At 40.1% G+C, this 13,667-nt stretch overlaps 1 protein-coding gene across 5 annotated transcripts in view; it reads right to left on the bottom strand.

The window, feature by feature from the left end:
- DOCK3 (dedicator of cytokinesis 3) overlaps nt 1-13,667 on the bottom strand; it is a 440,374-nt gene that overhangs the window by 121,143 nt on the left and 305,564 nt on the right. For all 5 annotated transcript variants that reach the window (XM_055135368.1, XM_055135371.1, XM_055135372.1 and 2 more), the window contains exons 21-23: nt 11,250-11,350; nt 8,566-8,647; nt 955-1,125 (exon numbers count right to left, since the gene is read on the bottom strand). In XM_055135368.1, coding sequence (XP_054991343.1) covers nt 955-1,125; nt 8,566-8,647; nt 11,250-11,350 — 354 coding nt within the window. The remainder of the gene's footprint in view (nt 1-954; nt 1,126-8,565; nt 8,648-11,249; nt 11,351-13,667) is intronic.

The raw sequence follows: 13,667 nt of genomic DNA, 5'->3' as shown, positions 1-13,667 counted from the left end.
AATAATTTAATGAATTTCTCCTGTTTTCAAACTATTTTATTCTTTTGTTTTCTTTTTGGGCCACAAAGCAATGCTTAGGGGTTGCTACTGGCTTTGCACTCAGCAATCACTCCTTGTGGCACTCAGAGGACAATATGGGATACTAGGGATTGAACCCACGTTGGCCATATGCAAGGCAAGCACTTTACCCATTGTATTATCTCTCTAGCCCCCAACGATTTCATTCTTAACCCCTATAATAGACATATATTATTTAAACATTTTCTTTTTCTTAAGTTTGGGGGCGGAGGCTTCCCAGGAGGAGCTCAAAAGGCCTGAAGGTGACCTCCAGTGAGCCAGGCTGGAAGTTCAGTATCAGGATCTAAGGATGCTCTTCTCTGGCCCTGTGATTGCAGAGATGACCTGGGCCATCCTAAAGGTGCTTGAAGGCCTCCAGGTGCATACTCAGGAGTGCAAAGGGCCTGCAGGGCCAAATCCAATGATGCTGAGAGAACCACGTGGTGCTGGGGATTGAATGAGGGTTGGCTTCATGCAAGGCTTATGCCTTAACCCCTGTATTACTTTGGTCCCTGTTCTAAGTCTCTTAAATTAATTACTCAGAAACAAAATCATCATGACATTTTAAGTACCTGTTATAAATCAGACATTCATAAACATTCAATAGTATGGTAGCTAAATAAAATCTGCCATTGAGCATGTTCCTGAGAACAACATTGTGCTTCATCAAAACAAACAAAACACAAAAGCCAACAACACTGAACTGCTTCACATTAAAAGCAGTATCAAAAGCAGACAGATCTTTGAAATAAAATCAGCATTTTATTCTATAAGGTTCTTAATCAACATGCCAAAGTCTGCTGGGGCTTCACTAAGCCAGAAATAGTACAAATAAACTACTTGCTAAGACAAAAGAACTTCCCTTCAGGCAGCAAACATTCCCTGCAGCTCACAGACCTGAGTGAAAAGGAGTGTTTCTGAGTTTCTGCTGTCCAGACTGAGCACAAACCGAATGGACTGGAAAAGTTCCTGGATGCTGGACCGGAACTGCTCCTCTTCCATTCCACAGGTGGCTCGTGAGTACAAGATCCTTGACTGTACAATGAACTTGAAAAGATACTCCAAGGCCTAGATGTGTGGGAGAAACAGAAATTAAGAGGTTTTGAAGTGGGTGGGAACCAATATGAAAGGAAATAAAAGGCAAAATAATGTCAAATTTGATACCAAAATCAGACAATGAACATTTCAAAACTATAGAAATAAACACTTTATTTAATTTTCAAACTTTTTCCTCAGAAGATCACTGGATAGAAGCTGTTGTTACTGATAATTATTAACTTATTTCAAGTTTTGATGAGGTCCTGAGAGTTTAGTAACAACAGACTACAATAGAAGTAGCTTAATTCAAGAACAAGTAGGATGGAAAGAAAATTAAGCTTTTCTTAACTTTTTTTGTGGTCTGGAAAGAAGCTCCAAAGGCAAAAATATAAGACTATTTCATTTCATTAATTTATTCCAAGAATACCTGGAGCAGACACTGAGCTGACCCTGTGTCTGTGCAGGCAACTCCCTGGTGCACCAGGAACTTTCTCCTCCCAGACACAGCCGCCCCTTCACTCCCGAAGCAACGGGCAAGACCTGCAGACCAGCATTCACCACGGAGAGGCAGGCGTGGGTGCAAGAATTAAGGGTTCTTTTTTGTTCTGCTTTTTTAAGGGTTCTTTTTTGTTCAGCACCAGACCTGATGCTCAGGACTTACTTCTGGCTCTGTGCTCAGTAGACTATTATGTTGTGCTGGGGATTGAACCAGGGATAGCCACATACATGGCAATTGCTTTAACCCCTGTACTATCTCACCTGCACAAAAATTATTTTTATTATTATTTTTTGGGTGGGAGGCACATCCTGTGGTACACTGGCTCTGTGCTCAAAAATCACTCCTGGTGGTAGTCAGGGGACCATATGAGATGGCAGGGATTGAACCTGGATCAGTCGTATGCAAATAAGTGCCCCACCCACTGTACTTTTTCTCTGTCTCTTGTACAAAATTTTTTTTCTTTAAATTTTTATTAATGAATCACTGTGAGGTACAGTTACAAACTTATGAACTTTCATATTTGCATTTGGTTTATATCCCTCCACCAGTGCCCATTCTCCTCTACCAATGTTCCCAGTATCCCTCCCACCACCCCCACCCCCACCCCCACCACACCACCCTGCCTCTGTGGCAGAACATTCCCTTTTGATCTCTCTCCTGTTGGATGTTGTAGTTTGCAATAGAGGTATTGAGTGGCCATCATGTTCGGTTTATAGTCTACAACTTGCACAAAAATTCTTTAACAAGTCTTTTGTATCTATGATATATATCTCGGGCCTTACAGAGTGCCAGTCTTCTCTCCTGTGGTCAAATTCAGAGAAAACTTACTTCAGGTTGCACAACAACTGGAAGACTAAGACACTATTCTTTGGCCTCCTGCAGACCAGAACACCAGCCAGGAATAGTTCTTAAACAAAACAGAGATAAAGTGTTCTGGGTGCAGAATCATATTCTAAGGAGTCCCTGCAACTTGAATCATGATAATGACTAGATTAATTCTTTTTTTTTTTTTAGAAAATATAATTTAAGATCCAAGACAATGATTTCTAATTAAAGAAATAGCAGAGATTCCCACACACTAGAAAACCAGAGACACTGGAAAGAAACTATCCAATGATAAAATAATGGCATCTGCTCCTTGAAAAAAATAAAGGGATATATATATAGATGATAGATCATATATATACAGATATATATTTAACAGGAGACAATTTCCAAATGACCTTTCATAGCCTATCCATTTGCTGGAAGAACTTATAAAACAAAAATAAAATCTGTGGTCCCTAGTTGTTACTAGAGAAAGGCTTGTTTGTTTGGTTTGTTACCTGCTGTCTGAACTCCATCAAATATGGTGTGGTAATTATGGAAAATGGGTAGGAACTGTCTTATAATGTGTTGTGCGGCAGTGAAGCATGATCCAGAAAGCAGCCTGGAGCGTGGTAGTGGTTGGGTAGTGGAGGCCGGATGCCAGGGCTGGGTGCCTTGGGGCAGGGAGGGTTCTCATCCACCTTCCCCTGGGGTGCCCCGAGTGAAAAAAGCCTGGCATGGAGTCCGGTGACATGGCTATGGGGGCCTCATTTTGTACTCCCATCTGGGAGGAGCAGCTGTTGAGATCTGGACGCTCTGGCCGAGTCTCACATGTGAAGTCCCATGGAACCCAGATAATGCGGAACTTTGTGACCTCGGACTCGGGACTCAACAGGACCAGAAACAGAGATCCTCTGCCTGCTATCCCCCAACCTCCGGTGAGCCAGGGATCACACCCATAAGTCACACCCTGCCACACCTTGCTGGCACCAGATAATAAAGAAAAATACATTCTAGAAATTATTGCAACCTTTCCATCATCAGAATACCCATTGTGCCCTCTCTTTCATCTTTATGGCTTCCTGGCAAGGATCTGACATACTTATCAGTGAAGAGTGCCCTTTATTAGAGCACCCTGTAAAAATTCATCCTCAAATTCCAATGATGCACCTATATGAAAACTATATGGAAACACATAAAGTAGCCAAGTAAGAAATATTCATTTTATACTTCTTTAGTGATCAAACATTTTAGGAAAAATTATGACAGAGTGAAGGGAAGAGATAGAATATGTGTGGCAAAATGCATTGTTTAAGAGTGTGAAGAGAGTTTAATAAATGCATACAGGGGCTGGAGCAATAGCACAGAGGGTAGGGCGTTTGCCTTGCATGCGGCCGACCTGGGTTCAATTCCCAGCATCTCATATGGTCCCCTGAGCACCGCCAGGGGTAATTCCTGAGTGCAGAGCCAGGAGTAACCCCTGTGCATCGCCGGGTGTGATCCAAAAATAAAAAAATAAAATAAATGCATACAAACAGTATGCCAGAAAGAGAGATGCTAAGTTAGAAGCATATACCTCCTGTGAAAGATGAGATAGTGACCACTAGTTTGGTCAAGAGGACTTAAAAGCTGAGATTTTAATAAAGGGAAAATGGACTGATGAAACTTAGTACTAGATATATTTGTTATATGTGTAAGTAAAACAGATTGGACGGGTAAGAACAAGCAGAAAAGTGCTCCAAACTTTCTTTTCCTCACCCAAGATTGGTCTTCTTCATGAATTCTACACCATCATAAGTGGTCTTGCTATCAATCATAATGATGCAGCCAGACCCCCTGGAAACAGCCTTTATTGTCCCTTTCTGTCACTTTCTACACTCAATCTGACTTTAGAAAGCCCCTGTGTTGGTCACATGAGGCACGTTTTTGCTGCATGAAAACTTAAATTCTTTCTCATCCAGACTTAAACATATTTCCTCACTCTGGAATGTTTTTCTCCTAGCTCTTTATACTGATTTCACTGATTTTAGGGTTTTACCCTAAATTCTAGATCAAAGGTAAACCTTTCTCTCCAGTACTATGATCCTATTTATTTCTGACATAGTATTTATTGTGTTTTTCTCCTAATTGACTTTATGTACATGTTTGTTTTCCACATTAGACTGAAAATGCGATGAATTAGGTTTTTTCCTCTTGGGCCCCCCAGGGCTAGTAAACATGGGAGGAATCAAGTAATATTGACTAAAAGAATGAATGAATGGTTCTTATGAGAAACAGCTTCTTCTGTGATACTTTATTTTCCCCTGTGATACTTTCTATAGTATCTTAAATATACTATCTTAAATAATTTACAGATTCAAACTGACTTTTGCATTCAGTGCAACTTTTATCCCCTCAAATATACAGGATACCTGACAGATGCTGGGGTACAGAGGAGACCAGAACCCAGGCTCTACCCTCTACCCTCTACCCTACCCAGAATGCTATACTACAGCTGTGGTTGTGCCTGTTCACCCTTAGGTGACTGGGATGGTCTTACTCCTTTTGTCATTTTAATGCCTATTGCAGATGCTGACTCCTTTGAAGACATGTATTGTACGAAGAAGGACAGAAATGAGATCTTTGGCTTTGAAATTTTATAGAATGTGCAAAGAAGAAGCAGGGGCAAAGAGATTTATGATCTGATTTTGCCTCTACATCTGAAAATGCTTGAGGAAACATCACTTTTATCTGTCACCATATGGAAAAGAATAACAAAATTACAGATCCAAGAGTACTTTGCACAGATGATGTGATACCAAAAGACTTTTTTTTTTGCTGTTCTTCTACTGCTAAATAGAGGAGTAGGAAATAAATGGTTTAAAAAGTTCTTTCTGTTTATGTAACCAATTAATTAATTTTGGGGGCCACAACCTGTGGTGTTCAGAGCTTACTTCTAGCTCTGCACTTAGGGATCTCTCTTGTGTGTTCAGATCATATGGGATGCCAAGGATTAAACATGGATCTACTGTGTGCAAGGCAAGTACCCTGCTATATTATCTCTTTGGCTCTAAAAAAAGCTATTTTTTTTAAAAAAAAGTAACTCTAGAAGTCAGAGAGATTATACAGGAGTAAAGGCATATGCTCTGCATCCAGCTGACTCCAGTTCTATCCCCAATGCCACATGGTCCCTTATTATCACTGCACATAGCCTGGAAGAACCCCAAGAATTACTGTGGTGGTCCAGGTAAAAGTATACACTATTGTTTAAATTTTTTTTATTGAATCACTGTGAGATAGAGCATTACAAAAGTGTTCATAATTGCGTTGCAGTCATACAAGGTTCTAACACCCATACCCCCACCAGTGTAATTTCTCAGCATCAGTGTCCCCAGTTTCCTTTCCACCCCTTCAAACTACCCCACTCCAGCCTGCCTCTATGGCAGGCACCTCTCTTACTCTTTCTTTCCCTCATTTTAGACATTATGGTTTGTGATACAGATGCTGAAAGGTTATCTATCATATATATCCTTTCACCTGCTTTCAAGACTTAGTTCTTGTCCAGGATGATCATTCCCAACTAGTATTGTCATAATGGATCCTCCTCTGTCTTAACTACCATCCATCTCCCACACCATTGATCAACCACTGACCAGTCCTCCTGGGCCATTTTCCCTGGCATTGGGTATTAGTGTGATGCTGTTTGGGTTTTTTATTATATCCCACAAATAAATGCAGTCATTTTATATCTATCCCTCTCCTTCTGACTCATTTCACTCAGCATGATATTCTCTATGTCCATCCATTTATAATCAAATTTCATGACTTTATTTTTCCTAACAGCTGTATAGTATTCCACTGTGTAGATGTACCGGTTTCTTTATCCATATGTCTGTTCTCGGGCATTCTGAACCTATTATTTTTGAAATTAAAAAAATATATAATGCAACTTTATTATGTGTGTAGTTGAGGTCTCTACATTTTTATATTTGTAGAGATTTTATATTTATTTTATATTTTATATTTATTTTATGGGCTGGAGCGATAGCACAGTGGTTGGGTTTTCGCCTTTCACACGGCCAACCTGTGTTGGATTCCTCTGCCCCTCTCGGAGAGCCCGGCAAGCTACAGAGAGTATGGAGCCCGCATGGCAGAGCCTGGCAAGCTACCTGTGTGTATTGGATATGCCAAAAACAGTAACAATAAGTCTTTCAATGAGAGACATTACTGGTGCCTGCTCGAACAAATCGATGAGCAACGGGATGACAGTGATTTATTTTGTATTTGTATTTGTAGAGATTTGTAGGTTGTTTGGAGGTTCTAGCAGGGGAATGCATCTACTCACATACTCTTGACTGAAGAACAGTTAGTTCATATTCAGGGAAGGTTGTCTTCTTTTACCAAGCATGCAGCTTTGGGAGGGAGGCACTTGGAGTGGTGACAGAGGAAGGGGATAGTCACCTAGCCAGCCAACCAGCCAAATCAACCCTGGTGATTAATGGGGTGATAGATGTCACAGCCAGATAGCCCTCAAATCCTGGGACTACATATTTATTTGTGGTGTAGGGTTACCATACTTGGTTGTGGTACCAAGGATCACATATGACAGTTCCAGAATCATCTTGAGCAATGCCAGGGCTCCAACTCACAACCTCACACAGGCAAGTATATGCTATATGTCACATTCCACAACCCTCTTGTAACTTAAAACAGCTCTAAAAACAATTATGGCTGGGGACATAACATAAAGGACTAGAGTACAAGCTTTGCACATGGCCCAGCTCTGATTCCTAGTACTCCAAGGTCTCCTGAGCACTGTCATAAGCCACCCCTGGGCAATCAAACCAGGAGTAGGCCCTACTGCTGGGTATGGACCCCAAATTAAACCAAAAAAATGTTTAGTTGTCAACTGAAGAAGGGAAAATTATTATAATGTTGGTGCACCAACATTTGCTTGGAGGAGATACGACATTTTCGCCATAGAAGAAAAAACCGATACCGCTGGTTAAAAAGACAGGAGTGATGGCCAGAACCTGTGTACACATCAGTTCTCTCTCCTGCTTCAACATAAAACTATCAGGAATAAGCATCATGGGAAACATCAATGAATGAGCGATTAAATAAGATGCTATTTAAATACAGTGGTGCAAGATTTGATCCTAACCCAGCAACTTGTTCCCAATCTCTACCAGAAGTGATCCCTGAGCACAGAGGCAGGAGTAAGCAATGACTATGGCTGGGAGGGGCCTAAAATCCAAAGGAAAGAAAATTGAAAGGAAAAAAATTATAAAATATTTATAGTTTTTCATCACTAGTGCTGAAGGACTACATGTAATTCTGAGGATTGAACTGGGGTTGGCCCTGTCAAAAGTCAGCATTCTACCTGCTGTTCTATTGCTCTGACCCAAAATATCTATTTTGGAAACCACTTAACACAGTACCGTGTAACGTACTGTGGTGTGTGTGTGTGTGTGCGCATGCACATGTGCAAGCATGCACACGCACGTGTTCATGTGATAATTACAACAAATCTGTATGCTGTATTATAATGTCACAAATTAACATATTTATATAGATTTATGTGAATAAACTGATAGCAAAAATAAAAAAATAAATAGATAAGATGCTATTACACAATAATGCCAAGCTATTTTTTAAAAAGATGAAGTCTTACCATTATGACAACTTGGATAAACCAAGAAGGCATTATGCTAAGTAAAAATAAGTCATATGAAAAAAGAGAAATACATATTCCTGTATGCAAGATAAAGAAAAGAAATAGATAAATAAAACAAAAATATTCATTTATGAGAACAAAATGGTAGTTTTCATTGGAGAAGATGTAGGAACTGGATAGATTGGATGAATGAAAAGCAGTCATTTACCATAATGGTGGGTAGATATTATATTTTTGGTTGCATAATGTATTATGCAGTACATATAGATGCAAAATTATAATGCTTTATATCTTAAACCTATATTATATTATCAACCAAAGTTACTTCCATTAAAAAGTTCTTCTGGGCAAAATCAAGGTGAGGAAAGGAGAATTATGTGAATTAGGGTTTTTGGGGAAGTAGGCCACAGTAGAGGGATGAAATACTTGTCCTACATACTACGCCACTGAGATTACTCACAAAAAATACAAGTTGGGCCCTTTTTTGTATAGTGAGGTCAATAATTACCCGCATGGCTTCCTGAATGTGATCTTGACGAATCAGTTCTGCTGAGCAGTCCATGTACCATTTCAAACAGCGGATGAGCTCCCTGGGAAAGAGAACAGTTCCAGACATCCACTTTAGTCCCAAAGTAATGCAGCCTTAACTATGCACTGTCCTGAGTTAGCCATATAAGAAATAACATATGGCTGATAAACTCGAATGGTATGATTACAGCTGAGGAATTCTGGATCATCTGAGACCAGATAATACTACTCACTGACAAAAGAGTTGCCAAACATTAATTAACTATATAATCATTTTTTTCCATTCTTTCTGACACACTTTTATTTTTTGGAGGTGGTGGTGGGAGGAGGGGAGTGGGAAGCACATCTGGCAGTGCACAGGGGTAGTTCTTGGGGCCTATGCTCATGGATCACTACTAGCAGAGCTTCATGGAACCATATGGGACACTGATAATCAAACCGGGGAAGGCTGCATGCAGGCAAGCACCTGAGCTGCTGAATTGTTCTGGCCCCTGACACACGTTTTAAAAAAAATTTAATTTTATTTTTATAAAGTTGTTCACAATAATTCATTTAATATTCAAACACCAATCCCACCACCGTCGCACTTTCCCACCACCATATTTTGAATGTTTCCACCCCAAATCCCAAACTGTACCTCCAAAGCAGAATTGAAACAATTAGTTTTATATTGCTTGTTATGAATAATCCGCTAAAAATTGTCCAATAAAGTTTCCTTAGAGGAAAGTGTGTAAAGATTGCTGCATTTCATCCTGGAGCCATTAAGCTCTTGTATAAGAGATTACTAACATGTTTGTTAAACCCCATCAAATGTAGTGTGCTACTCTTGGTACATCAGTGGCCCTGACACAATTTTTTGTTTTGTTTTGTTTTGGGGTTATACCTGGCAATGCACAGGGCTTACTCCTGGCTTTGCACTCAGGAATTGCTCCTGGTGGTGTTCAGGGAACCATATGGGATGCTGGGAATCGAACCCGGGTCGGCTGCATGGATTGCAAACACCCTACCTGCTGTGCTATTGCTCCAGCCCCCCGACACAAATTTAAAAAAAATTTAAAAAGTTTCCCCAAAGTCTTGGACTATATACCTTTCTGTTTTGTCTAAAATTGCTGTCTCTAGAACATGCAACAAAGATTAACAGACTGAATAATGGTACATAGTTCTGTGTCTCTCCTTGTTCAACTTCCATCTCAATGATTTTATTTCTCTAGAACAAAGTCACCTAAGTAGAATGGCTTGACAGAGTGAGAGATGAGTACAAGGTAATAAAGCACAGAGGTCAAGAGGGAAGACCCTAATCAGATGACAGGTGAACCTATGGTTATAGATCTGTATCCATGAGCAAGTTATTTACTCTCTGTGTAGCTCATTCTTTTCACTTAATAAATGGAAAGGGAAAGTAGTATATCTCAGTTAATGTGAATTCTACTGAGATGACACATGCAAAGCACACAGCACAGCACCTATTCTCTAGGCAGCATGTACAATGGTTTCACAGTCTTGCAACATTAGTGTTTGTTTTTGGAGGAGGTCATACATAGTGATGCTCAGGGCTTATTCCTGGTTCTGTGATCAGAGATCATTCCTGAAGGTACTTGGGAAACTACGTGTGGCACTGGACACATGAAGCTGGGTCAGCTGAGTGCAAGGAAAATGCCATAACCCTGTATTACCTCTCTAATCCACACCAGGGTTTTAATGTATGTTTTCAAATACTGTATCAGTTCAAAAGAAGGAAGTAGACACTTTAACTGCTTTAATGATTTTTAATTTTTGATTTGGGATACATACCAGCAGTGCTTAGGGCTACTTCCAGCTTGATGCTTGGGATCATTTTTTGTTGTGTTGGGAACCAAAATTCAGTACTGAGACTGAATTTTGTCTCCTGCCTTCTACGTGTGCACTTAGTCTATTGAATTATTGATCCAACCTGCCTTTTTAGATTGATTGTGTTTACCAATCATATTATTTTTTATATTAGGTAGAATTTTTTCTTTGACATTTGTGTTATATATTTATCTATATTTCTCATAGGAAAAGCAATACTTATTATTATTGGGTTTTTTTTTTTTGGAAGGCAGCTATGCTAACCACTATACCACCAAGGCCTCTTTGGGTTTTTTTTTTTTTTTTTGATGGGGGCCATACTTAGCAGTGTTCAGGACTTACTCCTGGCTTTGCACTCAGGACTCAAAAACCATATGTGGTGTTGGGTGTTGAACCAGGTCAGTCATGTGTAAGGCAAGCGCTATACCACTGTACTATTGCTCCAAGACCAAGCAAGACTTATATTTAAGTTTGCCATTCTCAGAATAAGTATGAAACTGTGTAATGTGCTATGCTGAAAATGACAGCTGAAAATTTATAGATAACATCATAATCAATAATGAAAAACTGAACATTTTCTTCTAATGTCAGAAATAAACTTTTAAAAATAAGGTTAGCTGAACAAAACATGGTTGCGGTTGCCACTGAACTTTTAAAAAATTCTATATTTTGGGCCCAAGATCTACTCAAAGGGCTGATGAGTACATGACTTATATATAATAGGCTCAGATTTGATACTGAAATGGCATAGTCCCCTATCATCAGGTATAATCTCAAAACAAATTTTATCTTTATATTAAAACACAAGTCTTAATAATGATGCCAAATGCTACTTACTTGTATGCTAGGGCTCCAGCAAAGTGCTTCTGGATGTAGGTGTCCATTACAGGTCGAAAGTGAAAATACTTGATGTCTCGAAGAAGATTGATGATGAATACCTAGGATAGACAAAGGATACCAATGTTCACTGAAGGTCTCAGACTAATTCCTCACATGAATCACAACTTTTGCTTTTTTAAAAAATGATAAATGGTCAAGGATTTCTCTAATGTCTCCCATGGGGGCTAATGTAAAATTAAAATTGTGTGTGTATGTGTGTGTGTGTGTGTGTGTGTGTTTAAATTAAGTCACTGCAGGGCCAAAGCAACAGTATAGAGGGTTGAGCACTTGCTTTACATGCAAATGACCCGGGTTTGATCCCTGGAATCCCATATGGTCCCCTAAGCACCACCAGGAGTAATTCTGGAGTGCAGAGCCAGGAGTAACCCCTGAGCATCACTGGGTGTGACCCCCAAAACAAAAACAAAACAAATGAAGTCACTGTCAATTACAAAGCCTGCCTGTGTGTCTGTGTGTTTGCACACATGCAGCGCGTGCACGCACGCGCACACACACACACACATACAACTTTTGACACTGATATAGTTTGTTGCTGATATAGTTTCATGCATAATACTTTATTACCTTTCAGCCCCCACTCTTCCTCCTGGTTGAATACTTCCCTCCACCACTGTTGTAGTGTTCTATTCCCTGTTTTATTTGCCCCCGCAATCCTCACCCCCCATGGCATGCTTCCTACTGAAAACTAGTTCTCCTGTTCTTTGTTTTTGTTACCTTTCAACATTTGCTATTCTACGATTATGTTTCTTGATACCTCGAAGTGGGGGCAGATTGAGTTTCCCTCCCTGCCCTAAGCAGAGCATTGGCAGCCGAAAACCTTCAAAACCCAGCCACAGCCATGTCTCAAGGCCCCTCTCCACATGCTCGGATGAGCCTCATGCATGAAGGAACCAGCAGAGGAACCCAGGTATGGACCCATGGCTGAGCTCTCCATGCCTGCTCGGATCAGGACTGGGCCTCCTCCACCCAGATCCCCAGTTTTCCAGTAGCTTGGCAGTCACACCCACAAACTGCCCCTGGCACCATATAATTTCATCAACGGCCAATATCGAGAGACTGAAAAACAAAAGTTCCCGGAAGAGAGCGATACAGAATCTCACATAGCAGAGCCAGGCAAGCTACCCGTGGCATATTCAATATGCCCAAACCAGTAACAATAATGGGCCTCATTCCCCTGACCCTGAATATGACAGGGATGAATGGAGATGTTACTGGTGCCTGCTCGAGCAAATCGATGAGCAACAGGATGACAGTGATACAGTGATACCAGCATATGAAAGAGATCATTCTATGTAGGTCTCCAACTAAATAACTTCACTCAGCATGATACTCTTCATCCATCCACATAGCTGCAAATTTCATGATTTTAACTTTCTGTTGGCTGAGTAATATTCTATTGTGTATATGAGTAATATTCTATTGTGTATATGAACCATAGTTTCTTTATGTAATGATCTGGATTTTTTTTCTTCTTTTTGGGTCACACTCCACATTGCACAGGGGTACTCCTGGCTCTTCATTCAGGAATTACTCCTGGCGGTGCTGGGGGACCATATGGGATGCTGGGAATTGAACCCAGGTTGTCTGCATGCAAGGAAAACGCCTTGCCTGCTGTGCTAAAACTCCAGCCCCTCTAGTTATCTGTTCTTGAACACTTGAGTTACTTAAAGATTTTTGGTTTTTATAGACAGGACTGCAAGAAATGTAGGACTGCAAACGTCTTTTTTTCCATTATGTTTTCAAGAAGTGAAATTTCTGGGTCAAATAAGAACTCATTTCCAAGTTTTTTGAGGAATGTTCATATTGTTTTCTAAAAAGGCTTGACCAGCCTATATTCCAACCAGAAATAAATAAGGGTCTCTTCCCCACCCCTACTGCTGCCCCCCTCACCCTGTACCACATCTAAGTCAACTGTGTTTGTAGTTTTGTCTTGTTTCTTCTATTCTTACTACCCCTGACCTTCCAATTCAGACATGGAGCTGATCCTCTTCACAATAATGCTACATGATACAATACAGACAAACCAAGGATAAGAAAACCAATTTTTAGGCAGCACTGTAGCACTGTCATCCAGTTGTTCATCGATTTGCCTGAGTGGGCACTAGTAACCTCTCCATTGTGAGATTTGTTGTTACTGTTTTTGGCATATCGAATATGCCATGGGTAGATATTAAAAATACTGAGTTATCTCAAAAACCTGGAAATGAGTCAAAATATTGTCCTTTGGGACAAATAAGCCTACAAATGGCTATATACCCTTTAGCTTTGGCACTGACTAGATAAGGAATACAGGAAGAAGTAAATCTAAATGGATAAACAGTGTCATTCAAACTGTTCTTAAAGTATTAGGTAGTC

This window comes from Sorex araneus, chromosome 4, assembly GCF_027595985.1.
Source record: "Sorex araneus isolate mSorAra2 chromosome 4, mSorAra2.pri, whole genome shotgun sequence".
Classification (NCBI taxonomy): Eukaryota; Metazoa; Chordata; class Mammalia; order Eulipotyphla; family Soricidae; genus Sorex; species Sorex araneus.
The sequence above is the reverse complement of the archived record's forward strand: the minus strand, read 5'-3'. Positions and strand labels throughout refer to the sequence as shown.